Raw genomic sequence first — 21,658 nt, forward strand, 5'->3', positions numbered from 1 at the left:
GTGGTAGTTAACCAGAGTGGAATAGCAGAGTTCTAGGGTGTGTACATTTTAAACTTGACTGCAGTTTGCCTACTTGTTCTTCAAAGTGGCCGTGCCAATTTACACCCCCACCCATGGGCAGGAGAGTGTCCTCTCCAATCCTTGATATTTCCAAGCTCTTTAGTTTTGGACAGGCTGGAAGATGAAATGGCATCTTGTTGTTGTTTCAGTTTGCGTGTCCCTGTGGACTAATGCATTTGAGCGTCATCTATCTGATAGGTTAATGACTATTACTTCAGGCGGACTCCAATAGCAGAATTGTTCCTGCAAGGCAGTGGGGCTGCTACTCCCTGGCTTTCAGTGGCAGGCCTTTGAAGTGGCTCTTTGGCCAACAAACCTGCACCAAAAAGCTCACCATGATATCTTGTGCCACCAGAAGATGCTGCTGAACTTTCAGTTGGCTGAGGCTGCTGTCAAAGGAGAGGAAAAAAGACCCAAACCTGGCCATGAGCAGGACGTATGTGGAGGCTTCCAGGAACTTTAGATGCCCAGCAGTGAGTGGCAGCCCCTGGAGCAGTGGAGAGTGGGGTCGACAGAGCAGGAAATGATTCCACCAGCCATACCCCAGGGAAACACAAAGCAGCAAGTTTGCAGTAGTGAGAACGCTAGACTTTATTGAGAATCAGTGACACAGTCCACTCCTAGGGTTGATTAAATGTCATGAAAGCTGGACAGTGCTCTCCTCTGGATTCCTTCTGATGACATGTAATCCTTGTGATGAATTTTAGATTCTGAGAGGCCCTCAGCAGAGTCCAATAGGAGTGCTGTAGCCCCTCTGCGTTGAGAAAACAGAAACAGGCAGGACAGGGAAGGAAGGGGAGAGACCTGAGAACGGTTACACTTCAGTTCATTCTGTTTTGTTTTGTTTTCTACAAGACGTTCCTCAGGAAGCTAAGGGAATTAGCTTTCTTGCAGACCTCAGTTATATCCTGGTGGGAAAAGAATGAACTCACTCTGTTGCCAGAAGACTTGGGTTTGAGTCCGGCCTTTGCCACTTTGTGCCCGTTTCCTAACCTGTAACACCGGGCTAATGTTCCTTCCTGCCTGCCTTGGAGGGCTCTTGTTTGTAGTAAGCAGCACCAGGCCGGAAGTCAGGACCACAAATTCTAGCTCTTGTTTTGACAGAAACTCACTGGGTAACTTAGTAAGCTCCTTAAGCTCTCTCTCCCTCAGTTTCCCAGTCTGTAAGAGGGTGTGATCTCGCCTGTTCCACTGGCTTCCGTGAGAATAAAGACGACAGGGGGTGTGAAGGGTTTGCCTAAACACTGCGCTTTGGAGGTAGCATCCGGCGCAAAGTTGCGCACATTGTGCATGAAAGTGCCCACCCACAAACAGCCAAAACTGGTTTTACTTTAGATGCAGAGAGAATGTGCTTTTACGGGTGAACTCGGTTGGCTAGGACGATTTCTGGCCTGTCTTCTTGGGAAGCTGAGCAGCAGGATCAGAGAGGGTTTCGAAAATGGGGACAAACTCTGAAGACCAGCCAGGTGTCTTCCCGGGTCCTCTGTTCCAGACGGCTCCCTTGCGCCACCTGGTGTCCAGTCCCCGCCACTGCCCAGAAACCACGTGTAAGAAAGTGCTTGCAACCTAACTACGCACCCTGGTTTAGACCCACACTAGCCAATAGAGAAGGGGGAGGCGGGGCAGGGGAAAGCGAGAGTCCAATCATCTCCCGTTTTCCGAGGAGAAGGCGGGGCTTGGGATTTACCACGTTGGGTTTGTCCGCAGCGCTAATTACTTTTTCCAAAGACTGGAGGGCTCACTCCGGCTGGCGCCGCCGCCTCGCGCGCTCCTACTACGCCGCGACCGTCCGGGGGGGGGGGGGCTGCTCCTCCCAAGTACCATGTGTGACGGCGCCCTGCTGCCTCCTCTCGTCCTGCCCTTGCTGCTGCTGCTGGTTTGGGGACTGGACCCGGGCACAGGTAGCGCTCCCTCTCCCACTGCCTCTTCTTCGCCTGTGCCTCTCGCGGCCACCTTCCTCCTGCCCTCCGGAGGCATCCTGGCGGCCTCCGCCTGCCCGCGCGGCCCGGCCCCGGCGGCGAACCGCTGACAGCTCCGGGGTCCAGGGGGCGCGGGCCGGGGCCGGAGGACTGGGCTCCGGGCGGTTGCCGGGAGGCCGCGCCGCCGCCGGTTCTCCGGACGCCGATGCCGCGGCCGCGTCCCCGGAGGTGGTCAGGCGGCCGCGCCGGAGACCGTTCCGGGGGTGGCGCGGGGCACGGGTGGAGGCTCTGGCTGGCATGGAGGTGCTGGGGCGAGGGAATGGAAGAGCGCGCCGGCTCGGGGCCGCGCTGTCTCCGAGCTGGCGCTGGATGCCCAGTGCTGGACCCCGCGCCCGGCGGGCCGGAGGGCGGGCCCCGCCGCGCTGACGCGTCTCCTTTCTCCCCGCAGCTGTCGGCGACGCGGCGGCCGACGTGGAGGTGGTGCTCCCGCGGCGGGTGCTCCCCGAAGACGTGCACCTGCCGCCGCTGCCCGGCGCTCCAGGGCCCCGCAGGCGCCGGCGCCCCCGCGCGCCCCCAGCCGTCCCGCGCGCCCGGCCCGGCGAGCGCGCCCTGCTCCTGCACCTGCCGGCCTTTGGGCGCGACCTGTACTTGCAGCTGCGCCGCGACCTGCGCTTCCTGTCCGGCGGCTTCGAGGTGGAGGAGGCCGGCGCAGCGGGGCGCCGCGGACGCCCCACAGAGCTGTGCTTCTACTCTGGCAGCGTGCTCGGCTACCCCGGCTCCCTCGTCTCGCTTAGCGCCTGCGGCGCCGCCGGCGGCCTGGTACTGCCCGCTCCCCCTCCGGGTCCGCCTGGCGATCTGTCGCGGCGCCGAGGGTGGGGGTGAGGGGTGGTCCCCGGGGAGGACTAGGATTGGGGTGGGGCCTCCGGCGTGCTCTGCCGGTGGCGGGAGAGAGCACCCCCAACATTCCAAAGGGTCTATGAGCAGAGGGCAAGAAAGGGGAAGCGACCTATATTATCCAATGCCTTCCACTGGCCGTCCTAAGCCTCAGAGGTGCGCCAGGCCAGCGCCGATATGGGGTTGCATAACGAGATAACGCCGCAGCCCGCCCAGGGAGCACGTGTTCAGCAGAGATGAAATCCGTCAAGCCCCTCGACTGAGAGGTGCGCTTGACCCAGGTGTAGAGAGAACGCTATTTGCATCTGCACAGGTGTGTATGTGTGCGTGTCATGGGGAACACCTATCTATACGTGTATAGGCTCACCTATTCTTGGATGTGGGGATGGAGCATTGACCTCCTTTCTGTCCTTTTGAGTCTTTATGTACCCGGAAAAGGATATTTGGAGGGGTCCCCCGACAGGCCACTAACCTACTCTTCTTAGTTGAAACGTGAGAACCAGGAGAGGGAGGATGTCTCTAATATTTTTACCTTATACTGCAAGCAGACATTTGTCTGGCACTCACCCTCAGCCAGGCCTGAGGAATGCTTACATTGGTGATGAGCAATGTCATCCCCAGAAGCTCCCTCGATGTGGCAGTAATTCCTCCGCCACCCCACCCTGCTGCATTTGCGGCACCCGTGGCAGTGCTCCGAGGGGCGGAGGAAGTTCTTGTGCGCCTCTACCCTGCCTGCGCTCACACTGGCTCACTTGGCTACCCTGGTGCCCAGACAAACACTTCCCAGCTTCTCCATCGTGCCCCCATAGAGCGCAGATGGCTGGCAGATGGGCTGCCCCCACCCGTCAGAGCCTGGGATGGGCTCAGAGAATGTTCCTCTATCTTCTGGGGAAGTGGTTTCTGATATTCTTTTGTGTCTGTCCTTCCCTGGCACAAGAAACTGCTTCCGCCACCTCCACCTTATCTTGCTCCACCGTCTAGAATTCTCTAGCCCTTATCCACATAGTGTGCAACAAGTTGGCACGAATCTGCAACAAAGCCAGAAACCCTGAGGGTCCAAGTCTTTATATGAGACTTCTGCTCTCTTTCCAGCAGTGTAGGGGAACTTGGGGAGTAATTCCCAAGACTTGGCCTTCACCAGTTCCCCTTTTAGGATTTTTTGAGTCCTCATCAGAATGTGATCTCCTTTTGCTGGGCTGGGAGAAATTGGCTTCTTTGGTTAAACAAGGAAAATGGACCGTGGAGGGGGCCTAGTAGGAGCTAATGTGGAACAGGGGTGGGGAATGTGGGCTATGGGTGAGGAGGCTTAAGTAGGGGTGAAAAAGGCTCAGGTCACCGAAGGACTCGGGTCAAGGCTGTATCATGTTCTGGGAGGGACTGGAAGGCCCACATCATTTTTCCTGTTTTTGCCAAAGTGTTTAAAGTCTAGGTCACATCACTGTACTGAACATGGAAACATCTGAATCCCATTTGCTGCGGTTTAGTGAGTTTCTGTAGAGGTCAGAGTTTATACTTCTTGGTGTAAAGTTTCCAGCAAGGCGCTATCTGTGAAGGAGCTGAGGATGGAAATCTGGATAACATTGATTTAAAATCCTCGGAGTGAGTGCTGGGCCCTCTCACAGATGGCATATGAGCAGGGAGAGTTCCCTTCTGTCCTCCAGGTTTTCAGGAAGACTGTCCTTCCCTTTGGCACCATGTGAGGGCGCTGTGCTTTAGATAAAGGAACGAGGCCAAGAGGCTGAGTTCAGTGTGTGCCAGCTGTGGAGGGACCTCTAAGACTTTAGATTTTAAATTTCTGCTTGAGCAGACACTTCTGTTGTTTAGTCTGCCTTGATCATCCCATTTGTGTAAGCTGGACATTGGACATTTCTTCCTAAGTATACCCTATAGAGAAAGGGCAGAAGGCCAGGAGGCCAGAGACAGCAGGTGATTTGGAATGGACCTCTTGGTGGCAAGGTGGTCCTGCCTTTCTAGAAAAGAAAGCAACAGGAACATAGGCTAACCAGGTTTGCATCGCACTCCACCTTACTTTGATTTTGGTTCCCCAATGTGCTTGAGACAGTTCAGCTGGGCGGTAGTGTAGTGTTAGTCCTTCTGGACCACGGTGGAAGCACCATAGAGATGTGGCACGTGTGTTGTGTGTTTTTGAGGACTGGCTCAACCACGAGGTGTAGGGGAGGAGTGATGCCCAGTAGATGAGTTTTGGTGCCCACAGTTGGGAGCATTCCAAAGCCTCCTTGTGTCTAAAGAATCATGTAGAGCAGGGGTTGGCAAACTTTTTCTGTAAAGGACCAAGTAGTAAACATTTTAGGCTTTGCAGGCCATATGGTCTCTGTCACAACTACTCAACACTGCCCTTTTAGTGCAAAAGCAGCCATAGAAGGTAAAGAAACAGATGGACCTGGCTGTGTTCAATAAAACTTTATTCCGATGTTGAGTATGAATTAAACCCTGCTGCATCTCCCATCTCCAGAATGGCTTAGTGAGGAGTGTTGCCTGCGGGGCAGGGCATGCAGGCTCTGTTCCCTGTGCTGTCTGTCTCCAGAGACATTTGGTACCTGTTTAAAGGAGATGCATGATTAGATCATTACTTAAGTGTTTATGGGTCAGGGGAAGTAAATCTCATGCTCCATTTTGCTCCCTCCCCACGCCCCGCTTTTGACAGGGGGCAGAGGGGCGGGTCTATGGCATTTACCCTGTATCTTATCTTGAAAAGCTGTGCAAGCTGCACTTTTTGGATCTTCAGAGACCATGAGCTCAGGTATTAACTGTTTTATGTTTATGCATCTTCATTTTATTTACATTTCAGAGAGTCCTCAGACATAACATAGGTTTTTGGAAGAGTTTCTGTAACCGTATAACTTCAAAGCGATGAACTTTGGGCATATGAGGAAGGTATTTTTCCTCCCAGAGGATTTATGTGAGTTTGGATCAGCTGCCTCGTGTGAATGGGACCAGATCATGGAAGGCCAGCAGAATTCGAAGAAACTTCAGGTTAAAGTTCACCAGAGCAGGCAGTGGAGGTGGAACTTCGGAGATAGAGTGAGTGTCAGTCTCTGAAAAGACTCTCTATGCTGCTTGTCTGAAATGAGTGGTTGGAGGGGCTGTTTTCATCCCCACACGTGAGGAGAGGTGGACAGAGAGGAGGGGTCTGGTCTGCTGAGCAGTGGCCACTCTTCCTTCATGAATACTGAGCTCAGGGGAGTCCACCGCCCAGAGTCTGTCCACCCCTTCTTGGCTGAGGCCGCGGCCTGCAGGGGTGCACTATGGGTGAGATGTTGGGACCAGAGAGGACACCCAGGAGCTCTGGGCTGTGGCCCATTTTCCAGGCCACCCTGGAGGGACAGAAGGTCAGGGATAGTCCCAGCGTGCCTTCTCTGGAGTCACAGCCATGCTCCGCAGGAGGCTGGCTTGTGGTCTGTCTCACCCAGGCTGCTCACTGGGGTCCCGATGGCCCAGCTGCCCTGGCTCTGTCTGGTGCCTGACTGCAGCGCAGGGGGCCCTTGTGGTAGTCCTTCACCTGTGCTGCTCCCTACAGCCTTAGTTCCCATAGCTCTTCCTCCCAGTCTGTTTGGGAGCTTTTGTAAGAATGCTCACCTTTCCCACAGGGGAACAAGTGTAGTCTAGGTAAGAACAGGGGGTGCTGAGTCCAGCCAGGCAGTGAGCAGGTGGCTTAGAAGAGTTGGGGGACCGCGTTCTCAAGAGGGCAGCCTGACTTCAACGATGAAGGAGCTGGTTTGGGAGGTTGCTGCCTTTCCCTTTAGAGCTACCCAACTCACTTTTCCTTGACCCAAAATTGCCCAGCTTTTTAATGCAACATCACTTGATCACTGACAGCTGAGTAGGAATTGGTCTTGGCAAGAAGTATGTGATGTGGAGACCATTTGAAAGGGAGCAAATAGACCAAACCACGTTATCCTGCATCATTATATTGATACAGGTGTGGGGAAGGCACATAGTCCTTAGTCATTCATCAATTAATATTACTGAAGAATTTATCATGCACAGCATAAATATATTTGGAAAATGCAAAGTATATTTTTTAAAGCTTTGTAAAAAGAAACAATTGAGTGGATGTTAAGGAAAGTAGGAAGGGAAACAACAGTTGAGAAATTTGGGGTGTGGAAGAATTAAAGGGGAGAACTTGGAGCAGAGAATTCTAAGGCCTGCCACCGCCTCCTCTGGAAGGACGTTCACTCTGCCTCACGGTGACTTTCTATACCCATCGCTCATGGGCATCAGGTTGCCCATGACTGTCACCTAGGATACTTAACCCTACCTCATTATTTACCTAGGGTACGTAACTAGATTTTCCCACCTGAACTTTTATTTAGTTGGCAACATTTTAAAAAAGAAAAAGAAATACAAGATGGGACGATGAACTGAAGACGTCTTCTTAGACTGATTGCATTCTTGGAGCTTATTTCCTGAACTCTGAGATGCTGCAGCTGCCTGACGTTGGATGTGTGCAACAGGAGATGTTTTTGCAGCCAGTATGTCTGAGGGAACCACTCGGAGTCAGCGGTTAACCTTTCCCCGTGCACACTTCTGCACATGGGCACACAGATGCACCGTCACACTCCTGTTCTTTAGCAAGTGAGACTGCACAGCCGTTCCGGGCTGTGATCCTGAGCAAGTTGCTTACCTCCTTTGAACCTCCCTGTCTGCAGCCATACAAGGGTAAATAACATTGGCTTTGTGTGGCTGTTGAGAGAATGAAGTAAGATGAAGTCCGAAATCATTTAGTGAGAGCCTGGCACATTAACGCATTGAAAACACATTTCTTCTCTTGCCCCCCCAGGCCATTCCCAGACTTTTCCAGTTATAAATCAAGCAATCAGTCAACATAGTTGACTAAATGAACAGATCATTATCACACAGCTGCCATGTGTAGGACCCGCTGGTAGGCTCCCAACGAGCCTCAAAGAGAAATACGATGTGGGCCCTGTCTCGGAAGGCAGTCCGGGTTTGCAGGGGAAGGAAGGTGTGCTGGAGCCTGCAGGGTGGCTGGTGGGGATAGCAGGGGGTGGTTCTGGGGTCTGATGGGGTGGGGCAGGTCCTTCAGGTAGAGCTGAAGGGAGTGGGCCTCAGGTTCTAGGTGGGAGGAGTGATGGCAAAGCCTCCCGGCCAGGTCCTTCCCGAGGTAAGGGGCCCACGAGCCAACTGTGGGCTAGAGATGGGTGATAAACTGAATGGACAGGTGTCTGGATTAGATGAGGCGGGGCCCTGGGTGCCAACTTAAGGCATTTAGAATTTATCCTAGACCAGTAGTTCTCAACCTTGAGCTGGCATTAGTGTTCCCTGTGGGATTTGCTACACTGATTGCTGGGCCCCACCTCCTGGGTTTCTGATCCAGTCCGTCTGGGGGTGGGCCTGAGAACTTGAATTTCTGACAGGTTCCCAGTTGCTGCTGCTGCTGTTGGTCAGGGACCATTTTGAGGATCACTGGCCTAGAGGCAATGGGGGGGGGGCATTTCTAGCTACTGACTGGGGAGGAGCCCCTGGTCGGAGAAGTGTGGGGAGGACTGAAGCAGGAGAACATTTGGAGGGGTGAGGTGATGGGCCTCAAGCCTTGGATGGTGGAAATGGAAAGGAAGGAAGACTACATGAGAGGGGGTCTGAAGGAGGAGCTGACAGTCTGTGACTAACTCTATCTAGTGATGGGAAGGGGGAGTCTGGCTTTGGAACGAAGACCAAGAATCTGTGTTCAGGCCTTTGACATTTGCAGAGGCAGCAGCAGGATTTTGAAAAGGGGGCTCGATGGCACTCTGGGAGGGGCAGGGGGACTCCCCCTGGAGGTTGGGAAGCCCCTCACACCTGTGCCAGGTTGAGGATGCTCCTTCCCTGGGACAGGTTCGAGCCCCCCAAACTCTGCTGAGGCCCCCCAGAAAGTCAGAGGCAGGTGCAGGAGGGCCTGCAATCACAGGATCGTTTTTCCTTCCTGAGAGCAGACTTGCTCTGCCTCTCCAACCACCTACGGTCACCTGTCCACGGGGAGAAGGCTACCTAAGACCTGGTCCAGTGAACCCAGGAGCCGCAGTCTCCTGAAGAGGAGAGGCTTGGAGGGCTCCCTGGGCACTGAAATCCCAGAGTGGCCTTTGTAGGATGGTGAGGTCAGCAGTCACGAGGCAGGTCCCCTCAAACGGAGGACAGAGCATCAGATGGTTCCAGAGCATGGATACAACAGGGTTTCTTTATCTTAAAAGCATTTGCCGCATTATGCTGAGAAGTTGTGCTCATGTTAGGAAGTGGTACAAATCTTTCTGACCTTCACACATTTTTCCAGCTGCAGGAGAGCTAGTCCTGCTTCAGGGGGTGAGGTGGGATTAACAATACCCTGTTTATAACGCTCTCTTAAAGCAGCACAGAAACCCTTCAAAGCCAGCTTCCAGAACAAAGAGAATTGAAAGGGAACCACTCAGAACTGTCATAATATCAGGTTATACCTGATACACTTTATTTGACCCAAACTTCTTTAGTAGGATACCAAATTTTAGAAGATTTAAGATTTCTCTTCTAAGAGCACCATTTCATTGAGGATTGTTGTCTGCTTTAAAACCAAGTGGCCTCAGGGCTTCCAGTCCTGTCTGCCGTAGGCATCTAGTTCCCCACAGTTCTCTTCAGATGGAGTTTGCAGCTCTCTTGCATCTAATGCAACCTGAGGCTTTTCCTCGCTGCCATCTGTGGAACAGGGAGGCCTTGGAAGAGCATTTCCCTGTGTCTCACTTCTCAGCATAGATGGTGACCAGAGGAATAATGCAAACCCAAGCAACCCTGCTTAGCTCTTGGGGCTACAGGGCAGCAATGTACTAGAAGCCAGGGCAGAGCTCCACAGTCAGAGGAAGGCCCAGGTTGGTGCAGGTAGTCTGCATCCAGGGTACTTACACGTGCTGGGATCAAGCATCTCTGGCACCCAGTTAAAAGCTAGGGAAGTGGTTCTTGACCCTGGCTGCACGTGGAAATCTCCTGGTGAGCTTTAAAAAAATAGCAGTGCCTGAGTTTCACCGCAAGGGATTCTAATTCACATGGCCTGGAGTGGGGCCTGGGCCTGAGTTTTCAAAGCTTGCCAAGTGACTGCAGTGTGCAGCCAGGGACGAGGACCTCTGAGCAAGGGGGACTGCGGGAAGGCCATGCTAGTGCCTTCTATTCCAAGCTGGTCCAGTCCAGTTCATTCCATTCCATTCGAATCCATTCCATTACAGTCCAGTTCACTCACATTTTCTTGAGTAACTGTTATGTGGCAGACGTTGGAAAAATAAGAAGGCATAATTCCGATCCTGCCTCAAAGGAACAAACTACTTTTTAGGTTGTGACAGATGCCCCATAACACAGGGGGTAGTGGGCTGGGACATAGAGTGCCAGGGAAGGGGGATTTTTTTTTTTTTACCGGGGAGAGGGAAGGGAGAAGGAAGGTCAGGGAAAGATCAAGAGGGCTGAAAAATTTTTATCCTGGGCTGAGATTGTGTGTGTGTGTGTGTGTGTGTGTGTGTGTGTGTGTGTGTGTGTGTGTGTGGCACGGGGGGAGGGGGAGGTGGTGACAAGCGGCACTTTTCAACAGAACGTTTTATCACTGTGATGACCCGGTGAGTATTAGCGAGGCTTCAGGGTGCCTAGTGACAGCACTTGGAGGGGGCAGGGGCAAGTTCCTTCCTTGTGGTGGCTCCTGAGGGGGAGGGCTGTGCCCTGCCCCCTCCCCCCAGGTGCTAGTCTTGGCCACAGGCCAGCTTGAAAGTCAGTTCCCAAGAGGGCAAGTGGCTGCCAGGTAGAGTATAGGCCATTAGTCCATGTGTCTGTCTCTCACCAGCATTGCCATTCTCTTTCCTGAATGGATGGAAACCAGCATGTGGGTTCCTCCAAAAAAGACCTTCTAAAGCAAAACCTCCCCCAAGGGGCTGGACCATGCTTGTGTGTGTGCATGTATGTACCTGTAGGCTTTCTCACCAAGGTGAGATTCTCCCTATATTGTGTCACATTAGAACTACTGGCTAACTGGCCTTTACCCTGCGACTTGTATGCTAGGCTGAGTGAATGATAACTGGCTTTGAAAGTGCTAGACTCGAGGGGGCCTTTAACCTCCCAGAGCCTGAGCATTTCAGGAAGACTCTGGCCCCTGTCAGGGTTGAGCGTGTCCCCCAGGGAGCACGGCCCTCCTACAGCTTGGGGCCCATCCCATGCACTGTGCTGTATCTGCCAACTTTATTTCAACCACAGACGTTTCCACTGACGGTCATCAAGGACTTCTGCACCGAGGCTTTCTTTTTTTTTTTAATTTACTAATTAGATTTTATTTATTTATTTATTTTAACATCTTTATTGGGGTATAATTGCTTTACAGTGGTTTGTTAGTTTCTGCTTTATAACAAAGTTAATCAGCTATATGTATACATATATCCCCATATCCCCTCCCTTCTTGCATCTCCCTCCCACCCTCCCTATCCCACACTCCCTATCCCACCCTCCCTATCCCACCCCTCCAGGTGGACACAAAGCACCGAGCTGATCTCCCTGTGCCATGCAGCTGCTTCCCACTGCTATCTATTTTACATTTGGTAGTATATATATGTCAGTGTTACTCTTTCACTTCGTCCCAGCTTACCCTTCCCCCTCCCTTTGTCCGCAAGTCCATTCTCTACATCTGTGTCTTTTTTTAAATTAATTTATTTATGTATTTATTTTTGGCTGTGTTGGGTTTTCGTTGCTGTGCGCGGGCTTTCTCTAGTTGCGGCAAGCGGGGGCTACTCTTTGTTGTGATGCGCTGGCTTCTTATTGCAGGGGCTTCTCGTTGTGGAGCATGGGTTCTAGGTGCATGGGCTTCAGTAGTTGTGGCACATGGGCTCAGTAGTTGTGGCTCATGGGCTCTAGAGCACAGGCTCAGTAGTTGTGGTGCATGGGCTTAGTTGCTTCGCGGCATGTGGGATCTTCCCGGACCAGGGCTCGAACCCATGTCCCCTGCATTGGCAGGCGGATTCTTAACCACTGCGCCACCAGGGAAGCCCCTACGTCTGTGTCTTTATTCCTGTCCTGCCCCTATGTTCATCAGAACCGTTTTTTTTTAAGATTGCATATATATGTGTTAGTATATGGTATTTGTTTTTCTCTTTCTGACTTACTTCACTATGTATGACAGACTCTAGGTCCATCCACCTCACTACAAATCACTCAGTTTCGTTTCTTTTTATGGCTGAGTAATATTCCATTGTATATATGTGCCACATCTTCTTTATCCATTCATCTGTTGTTGGACACTTAGGCTGCTTCCATGTCCTGGCTATTGTAAATAGAGCTGCAGTGAACATTATGGTACATGACTCTTTTTGAATTATGGTTTTCTCAGGGTATATGCCCAGTAGTGGGATTGCTGGGTCATATGGTATTTCTATTTTTAGTTTTTTAAGGACCCTCCATACTGTTCCCCATAGTGGCTGTATCAACTTACATTCCCACCAACAGTGCAGGAGGGTTCCACTGAGGCTTTCTATACACACAGCTCTGGTGGATCTGCACAGCCTCCCACAGCCACTCTCTGCCTCCGCTTCTTCCATCTCCCCAAACTATCATAGTGAACAAACTCAAGTTTTAACTTCAAAGGAGAGGGGAGAAAGCCGTGCTTCCCGGCAGGTCATGCAGTGCCACTTTAAGACAGTTTTATTTGGGCAGTAAAATCTCTGAGTTGTTCTTGGCAGAAGTTCTAATGAAATAGAAACCTTGAAATCTGCTTACAGCAGTTAAGTACCGTCTCAACCCCTGTTTTGGGGACTAAATGTTGTAGGCGGTCTTATTAGTGGATCTGATTTATTTTCAGAGGACTGGTATTGATGCATCCTTTCAGAAGGTAGAGGAGTCTATATCATTTGGTTTGAGTGAGCTGTCTACCTGAGACCTGAGGAATTGCTGAGCTGTGGTGGAGAGCAGTGCTTCTCAAAGCCTGGTCCTCGGGCACGCAGCATCAGTATCACCTGGGGGCTTGTTAGAAATGAATGTTCTTGGTGAGTATTCATGACCTCCAGGTGATTTTGATGCACACTAGAGTTTGAGAACTACTGCTTTTAGAAAGTAGTGTTGGGGCTTCCCTGGTGGTCCAGTGGCTAAGACTCCTCATTCCCAATGCAGGGTACCTAGTGTTCGATCCCTGGTCAGGGAACTAGATCCCACATGCCACGACTAAGAGTTCACATGCCACAACTAAGACCCGGCACAGCCAACTAAATAAATTTCTTTTTTTTTTTTTAAGAAAAGAAAACAGTGTCATGGCTTTTAGAAAATAGTATTGGAGAGAGAGAGAACAAAGGATGTTCGTGACAGCCTAAGACAGATTGGCCCAATCTCCTGAATCTGTGCTAGCAAAGGTGGTCCCGACCATGAACGCAGAGCAGGGGCTGTGGACTGCAGGGCCCAGTGTGCAAACACAGATAATTCTCAGCCCTGGCCCAGTCAGGATCTTTGTGAGCAGTTTACCTTGTTTTGTTGATGTCTCAGAAGAGAAGTTAGCAGCAGGTATCCTGGGGAAGGAGGGCAAATTGTTTTAATGCTGTTAGCATTGGTTCCAAATGAAAGGAAAAGTTCTCTGCATTGTGTATGTATTTTTAAGAATTAATATTCACTCTATTAAAACAAATTAAGAATTCCAGTCCTTAAGTTTTTCGTTCAATTTACAAGTCATGTTCTATTTATAATCTAACAAGTTTTTGAAATTCCTTTTAAGGGGCCTTTGGATAACATTTAATCCTATTTACAAATTGGTGATTAACAACGTTTAAACCTTTAATACTGTGTGTAGAAATTTACCATATTCAATTTCATTTTCAAGTTCTTTTGTTGTCTGATTAAAAAATAAACCCTTTGCAAGTACTTAAATGATTCTAATAAATAATGAGTTAACTAGTTTTATAAACATGGGAAGTCTTAAGTTCTCTTATACATTCTGATACTGTTTATAAGCCTAATAAGATCTTTAAATTACAGGTCTAAATCATTGCTGTGCTTTAAATTAGAATCACAAATTGAATCCATTAGATACTCTGCCAAGTTCTCTTAAACACTGAAAAAAATCTACAAATCCACTATCACAAAACTATCAACACTACAGGTCTGACTCCATCCTCTCTATTTAATTCTAAATATTCCCCAGGAATAAGATATATTTTTTTCCCGTTAAGGATATAATCGTCGTTCATTCCCAGCACTTTTGGAGGTACCTCCTTAGGTGGACTTTTAGGGGATGATTTAAAAAATGGTTTTTTAAATGGGCTTTAATTAGAAATAAGTGTATAGGAGCAGGCAAACAAAGGAATCTGTTCTCCCTCCCCCCTGCTGCAGCAGGGGCCCCAATAAAGCCTTGCCTGAAAAAAATATTAAAAAAAAAAATTAACACTAAAGTAAGATATCTTTGAAAGTGAACCCAGAAAATGGGTGCTGTTGCGCCCTGTCCCCCCTCCCCCCGCCTTCTGTCACCTGACCCTCAACACAACTGCTGGGTGAGATGTTTCAAGTCATGCAAGAGCTCATTCTTGGACTCCATAAATTGGTGCAACCTGCAAAGAAAAAGCCCAGGCATGGGAAGCAGGCCAAGCTAGGTGGCCTTTCCACCCTCTGGCTCTGGGGTCGTGGGCAAGTGTGAATGAGGATGACTGACAACTGTTTTCCTCTTTCTGGGCAGGTTGGCCTCATCCAGCTTGGGCAGGAACAGGTGCTAATCCAGCCTCTCAACAATTCCCAGGGACAAGAGCATCTGATCAGGCGCAGATGGTCCTTGACACCCAGCCCCTCTGCTGAGACCCAGATATCTGGGCAACTCTGCAAGGTCCTAACAGGTGAGTCTGCAAAATAGTGTGAATGACTCACAACACAGGCCCTTTTGGCTTTTGGTGCCATTGCACATCCCTAGACCATCCCCATTGCTGTGTCTCCAAGTGTGCTGAAATCTTGTGAGCAAGAACTTACCTTTCCCTGTATTTTGAAAGCTTTTTTTATTGCCCATAAGGCCACTTTCTTTTCATTTCTATGTGTATTAACATCAGCGTTTCATGTGTAGCAGCCCTTTGAAAAAGGCGTTTCTAGAAAGAACCCAGGATCTCTTTTGTGTAGTGTCTCAATTTTATGGATCTGGAGCAAGTTGAGGCCTGAAAAACCTCAATGGTTTATTGTTATCAAGCCCGAGGTTGGTGGCAGAGCTAGGATGAGAATTCCTTCCCTTGGCACCCTGGCCAGAGCTTGCTCTCCTTATACAGTGGTCCTCGGTCTTGTCTGCACTAATTAGAGTCACCTGGGGGACCTATGAAGCAGTGGTTCTTAAGAGTGTGGCCCCAGCAACATCAGCATCACCTGGGACTCTGTTAGAACTGCATGTTCTTTTCCCCACCCCCCCACCTCCTGAATCAGAAACCATGGCGGTGGGTCCAGGTAAATCTGATCATGCTTAAGTGTGAGAGCCACTGCTTTAAAAAATGCCATGCACTAGCCAGTCCCCCCAAATCCTGATCTAATTGGTCCGTGGTGTGACTTGGGTGTGTTTTTGAAGGTGGTTCTAATAAGCAGCTTGGGCTGAGAACCCAGGGTTCTTGTATTCTGTGCCTCTGTTTGGGCAACCTCTGGTTTATCTGTTAAGTGTTTAAGGACATTTCACCGTGCTGTGTCACTAGCAGTCTGCCTGTGAGTGTCCCTTGATGAAGATGATATCCTGCTGCTCACAGGTGTCACATCCTCCCTGGAGAGCATGGAACCCATGGCTGAACTTTGGGAGTTGTTCTTTTGTAGTTTAAAGACTTTGAATAAAAGTATAGTGTCTCAGTTTAGTATTCCAATGACCTTGGAAGTAAATCGATTATATGACTGTCTTTTAGAACAGCTTTGTTATGTATAAGCGAGCCCTGCAGCTTAGCTCCGCTGGTGCATGCAGTCCTGACCCTATCCACATAGTCACCCTCCTTAGCCTAGTCTGCATTCAGCAGGGAGGTATTAGAGGTGATTTTGCTGGATCAGGGTCATCTCTGCAACTCCAGGAGAAAGAATGCCACCATACATTAGGGTTTTGCTGTGTTCCTTCCTGCACCCTTACAAAAACAGGAAAGAGAGGTCTCAGCAAAAAATTACTTGTAACTAAAAGTTACCCCTTAATAGGAAGCAGGGGTTTTGGTAAGTCCGATGATTGGTTGTGTATTTGGGCTTGATGTTGGTGTGTTATTTTAAACGTTAGCCAGCTGACCCTATCTGGGTCAATCGGTGGATTGTTTTCTCTCTCTCCTCTCAAAGTAAATGACTAGTGGTCATTCTAAATCTTTGTGCATTTTCTGCAGCTGATCTGACCATATTGTTTCAGAGGCAGGGGGATGACTCTAAGGCAGAGGTTCTCAGCCCTGGCTGTCCATTGGCATCAGCTGGGGAACTTTAACAACTAGTCACACCCAGCTCCTGCCCCCAGAGAGCCGCTTTTATTGGTCTGGGGTGCAGCCTGGGCATCTAGCGATTTGAAACCTCTCCAGGTGGTTCTAACGTTCAGCTGGTGCTGAGAACTGCTGCGCTAAGTTTCAGACGTGATTAATAGCACCTGTGGGCCATCGGAAGTGGGTTTTCTCAGGTGAGAACCACCAAGCAGGGCCACACAGTGAAACCCAAGGACAAATATGTTTTATTCTTACTTTCCCTTTGCTCCAGCCAGTGCTCGTCAGCTGCTAGTCAGTGACCAGAAACCCCGGGCGCCTGTGGATGATATCATGGAATATTTGTCTAATTACCAGCTGCCATCCTCTTTAGGGGTGTGATAGCAAGGATTGCTGACAAAATGATAAATTGTGTTTGTGTTTGCTTTTTTGTCCCTAAGGCTAGTTTGGAGGCACTCTTCTGAGAGACTGTTTTGCCTTTAGTGAAGGAAATAAAATGAACAAAACCAGGGGGTTTATTCCCAGCCCCCAGATCTCACATCAGCACGCTCTGCCATGCAGGAGCAACATGTATGTTTAAGTGGTGCCAACTCAAGCTCTGTTCTGGGCAGGAACACAGACATAGGAGAAAGGTATAGACTTTGCTTCTGGTCCTTCTTGCTTTGTGTGAAATAGTAAACTTTGTTGCTGTGTTGGGAAAGACAACAGGCCTTCTAAGAGGCTTAGCTAATAAGTAGTCAATTAGGCCCTATCTAGTTTGGATTAACTTTCAAACATTGGGGGTTTAGAAACTTGGAAAATTAATTTACTGGGACTCCAGCAAAATACATTCTTGAAGTTTCCTGGAAAGATTAATCAGATTAATCCACGATTTCCCATGGGAACATGTTCTTTATGGCTGAGCATGGCAGCCATAGGTGTAATTGTGCCTTGTCATTGATCTGTGTTATTCCACCTTGGACATGGCCTTGGGGTAGTCAGCTGGCTCACGCAGGTGAGGAGCAGTCTGATAACTCTTTCTCCTCCATGAAGCACTCAATTTACCTGCGAGCTGAGTCTGGGTAAGCTGCCATGTTGTCTTGGGGGATAGAGGGACTGACACAGGAAAGGCCACCTGGGAGGAATCACTGCCTTCTCTTTGGTACTATAGAGGTTGCATTTCTAGCAGTCTTCGGGGCTTCCAGAGAGGGGACAGATGGATCCTATTTCCTTTACAGCTTCTTACTCTAGGACCTTATAAATTAATTTAAAAAATATCACTCCAGCTTGGAACTTCGCATGAAAATATGGAGGCTGTGAGCCTTTTTTCTTTTTCTTTTTTAAAAATTATTTATTTATTTATTTATTTTGGTGAGCATGAGTTTTTGAAGATATTTTTGGCTGTTCTCAAACACTAAAATGGTACTTTGGATATTTTGAAATGTTTCTTGATTTTGTTTTTTAATATTTTATTTATTTATTTTGGCTGTGCTGAGTCTTCGCTGAGGCATGCCGACGCTTAGTTGCGGCATGCGGACTTCTTAGTTGCGGCATGCATGTGGGATCTAGTTCCCCACCAGGGATCGAACCCGGGACCCCTGCATTGGGAGCGCAGAGTCTTACCCACTGGACTGCCAGGGAAGTCCCTGTTTCTTGATTTTTTGAGTGGTTATTTTGACTTCAAAACTTCTTGTCTGCCTGCTATGCTTATTTTAATTTCTCCATTCAGATTCAGTTTAGAATCTTCCCACTAGCATTTTCGTGGTTTTTAGTAACAATTTGAATCTCTTCTCATCCACTATGGTAGATGTAACATGTGGATGGTTGAAGTAGATTGTAAAATAATGAAACTAGTTTCCTATGAGGAACTGTCAAAGTAGGAATCCTGCAACGTTTTGCATGGTGGTGGGCTCTTTAGAACGCAAATACACCGATGCCATTCAGCAGTGGTGCCTGTGAAGTCACTGATGTTTTCTTTATAGTTTGTTTTGTTACGATTGTTTTAAAAAACAGTGCAGTAATTTTATAGTATTTTTTCATTAATTTATAGCATTCTGAAGTTAATTTTAGTGAGTAGAGGATACCATAACGATTCAGAAATTGTGTATTGCCAATTTATGCAAGAATTTGCATGTGTAATAATATCTGTATATACTCTGTAATAAATAAATGGTTGGGACTTGTGTTTTGTGTCACTTAAGATTCATTTGGTTGGAAATGACAGAAATCAAACTGGCTTCAATACTAATGACATCACTGCCATGGGCTCCTGGAGCTGAGGAGCAGAGCAGGAGGTTGGACTTCAGGTCAGCCTTGGCCACAGCAGTTCTGTATCTGACAGCTTTGTCCTCAGCTGGCTTCTCTTCTGGTGATAAAGAGGCAACTGGGCTGAGGAGATAAACTCTTCTGTTTAATCAGGGTTGACTTGGATCATGACTTGAGTTCCTTTCAGTTCACCACTGGTTTCAAGCGTCTTGAGGCAAGAGTAGAAGAGCTTAGCTCAGTCCCCACATGACTATGGAGATGTCACTCTGCCTTCCATCCTTGTCCTGACTTCCTGAAAGTCAGGTAAAAGTCTGGTAGAATAGATTCAGGACACCTCTAATCCAGATAGAATCCATCATTCCAGCCCATGTGGTTGATAAGACTGGCTGGTTCCTTCCAACTTCACAGGGTCCTCATCAGATGCTAATTAACTCCTCCTCCCACCTGTGCCTGGGATAAACATGGCTACTGGTTTTTGCTCATTAGGAAGGGCTCAATCCCTCTGAAATTTAGTTCCTCTAAACTTCTTTGAGACCTTAGCTCTCCAGTGGGTAAAGCAAAATATGATTTCGTTGTTTATCCAGTGTTTTTTGTTGTTTCAGTGGTGGTGATGGTCTTCCATGTTTTTCTGCATCTTAAGTGGAAGAAGAACCCAAAGGAAATGGAATTAAATTTGTACTTTGAGTTTTTTCATGTTAATATTTTAAGTATGTATTCACATATAAAAATATTAAATCCAAAAAGAGACACCAATATTTTAAGAATTATTATTCCTGGAGAAAGAGACAGAAGAATGATGGTAGAGACCCAACTCTGTCTCCCTTGCGTGTGACCCCAGAAGTGTCCCTTGGCATCTCTGTGCCTCTGTATTAGTTTGCTGGGGCTGCTGGAACAAACTACCACAGACCTGGCAGCTTGAACAACAGGCATTCACTTCCTCACAGTTTTGGAGTCTAGAAGTCTGAGATCACTGTGTGGGCAGGGTTGGTTTCTTCTGAGGCCTCTCTCCTTAGCTTGTAGACGGCAGTCTTCTTCCTTTGTCCTCTTATGGTCTCATGGTCTATGCACGTCTGTGTCCTAATCTCCTCTTCTTTTAAGAATGTCAGTTATATTGGATTAGAGCCCACCCTAATGATCCCAATTTCACTTAATTACCTCTTTAAATCCCCTATCTGCAAACTCGGTCATATTCGAAGGTACTGAGGATTAGAGTACACAGTTCAGCCCACAATGGCCTCTGTTTTCTCATCTGTAACATTGATATGATGCAGGTCTTGTCTGCTTCTCAGGGTTATTGCTGAAGAACACAGAGGTGAGAGGGTGATGGTACTGCTTCCAGCCACATTGGTGGGGGGAATGTTCATAAGAACACTTACAAATGCCTAAGAGGCAACAAACAAACTTAGAGGAAATTAGAAATGGGCTGTATAAAGGGACCCTTTCTATAAGAATAGATATCATAGTTGGCTGGTCATCATCTATTCACAGTTTTTTCTTGATAAATAGGAAAGGAGCTGTGTAGACTCAGGCAACTTTAGAAAGGACTGGGCCACTGAGCTTCAGTTTCATCATCTACACCTGACTAATACCATCTACCTCTTGGGAGTTTTGTGAGTTTTAAATGAGATAATGCATACTTGGCACTTAGCAACTAACAAATATTAGTTGCAGCTGCTGTGGTTATAATTATGATTTGTATCCCCATTCTTTAATATCAGAGGACCACTTCAGTGCCCTTGTTCTGTATTAAGTGGGAAAGAAAGAGAAACTCTGTGAGAGCACTGAGTGAAAGCTAAAGGTTCTCATTATTATTCTTGAATCTGTCATTCTTGCCTCTTGAGAAAATCTGTAATGCAATCAGGGAATCTTAGTGTTTCCAGACTGGAAGTTACCCTTAAAGGTCATATGCTCTCATTTTTGTTTATTCAGTCATCAAGTATTCATTGACCCTCTAGACAATGAACATACTGTGGTGGGCGTGACACAGCATGGTCCCTGCCTCCAGGAAGCTCATAAGGGAGATAGAAGTAAACAAAGGCAGCAGGTATAAATTATTTTTGTAAAATATTTAAAACGGGGAAAAAAAGCACAAAACAAAAACTGAAGGCCCACATACCCAGTATTCAGACTTAACCCATGTTAGGATCTGGTCACATCTGCTTTGGAACATCTTTTTCTTGAGAGAAACTAACATTTATGGATATGAGTGAGTATCCTTCCACCCCACCCCTTATCATCCCTCTAGCTTACTGTCCAGAAGAAACCACCATCCTGAGGTTGGTGTGAATCCTTCCTATCCATGTTTTTTTAAACTATTATGGCATTTGTGATATATAGTCATAAACTGCATGTTGTGTTGTTTTGTATGTTTTAACATTTACATAAGTGGCTTCGTACTGTGCAGTTTGCTTTTATCACTTACAATAACGTTTTTTAGGTTTATCCATGTTCCTTTTTTTTTTTAACATTCTCTAGATTTAATCAGGTTGCTTTTTTCCTAACTTTTTCAGAATACTTAGCTCATTAAACTTTACTCTTTCTTAATTTTTAATGTATATATTTGAGGCTATACATTTTCCTACAAGCATACTTTTAACTGCATACAAATTTTGATATGTAATATTTCCAGTATCCAGTTCTAAGTATTCTCCAAGTTCCATAATAGTTTTTTCCTAGAGGGGCAGTACAGTGTAGGTACTTAAGAATTTACAGATATGCCTACTGGGTTTGTATATATTTATTTATTTATATTTTTGGCTGTGTTGGGTCTTCGTTGCTGGATATGGGCTTCCTTTAGTTGTGGCGAGCAGGGACTACTCTTCGATGCGGTGCACAGGCTTCTCGTTGCAGTGGCTTCTCTTGTTACGGAGCACAGGCTCTAGGCACACGGGCTTCAGTAGTTGTGGCATGTGGGCTCAGTAGTTGTGGCTTGCCAGCTCTAGAGCGCAGGCTCAGTAGTTGTGGTGCATGGGCTTAGTTGCTCCACGGCATGTGGGATCTTCCCGGATCAAGGCTCGAACCCATGTCCCCTGCATTGGCAGGCGGATTCTTAAGCACTGCGCCACCAGGGAAGTCCCTGGCCTACTGGGTTGGAATTCCTGCCTCCACCACTTACTGGCTTGAATGACCTTGAGTAATTTATTTAATCTTTTTGTGCCTAAATTT

At 48.0% G+C, this 21,658-nt stretch overlaps 1 protein-coding gene across 15 annotated transcripts in view; it reads left to right on the forward strand.

Moving 5' to 3' along the window:
• The first annotated feature begins 1,514 nt into the window (after window positions 1–1,514).
• ADAMTS17 (ADAM metallopeptidase with thrombospondin type 1 motif 17) overlaps window positions 1,515–21,658 on the forward strand; it is a 354,337-nt gene continuing 334,193 nt past the window's right edge. For 8 of the 15 annotated variants that reach the window (XM_082385137.1, XM_082385145.1, XM_082385149.1 and 5 more), the window contains exons 1-3: window positions 1,540–1,961; window positions 2,428–2,798; window positions 14,530–14,683. In XM_082385137.1, the coding sequence (XP_082241263.1) occupies window positions 1,883–1,961; window positions 2,428–2,798; window positions 14,530–14,683 (604 nt within the window). In that variant the 5' untranslated portion in view covers window positions 1,540–1,882. Of the gene's footprint in view, window positions 1,962–2,427; window positions 2,799–2,926; window positions 5,916–14,529; window positions 14,684–21,658 lie in introns of those variants that run through there. The other 7 variants (XM_082385142.1, XM_082385143.1, XM_082385141.1 and 4 more) reach the window with 6 other exon arrangements.

This window comes from Balaenoptera borealis (assembly GCF_965194805.1).
Source record: "Balaenoptera borealis genome assembly, chromosome: 3".
NCBI lineage: Eukaryota > Metazoa > Chordata > Mammalia > Artiodactyla > Balaenopteridae > Balaenoptera > Balaenoptera borealis.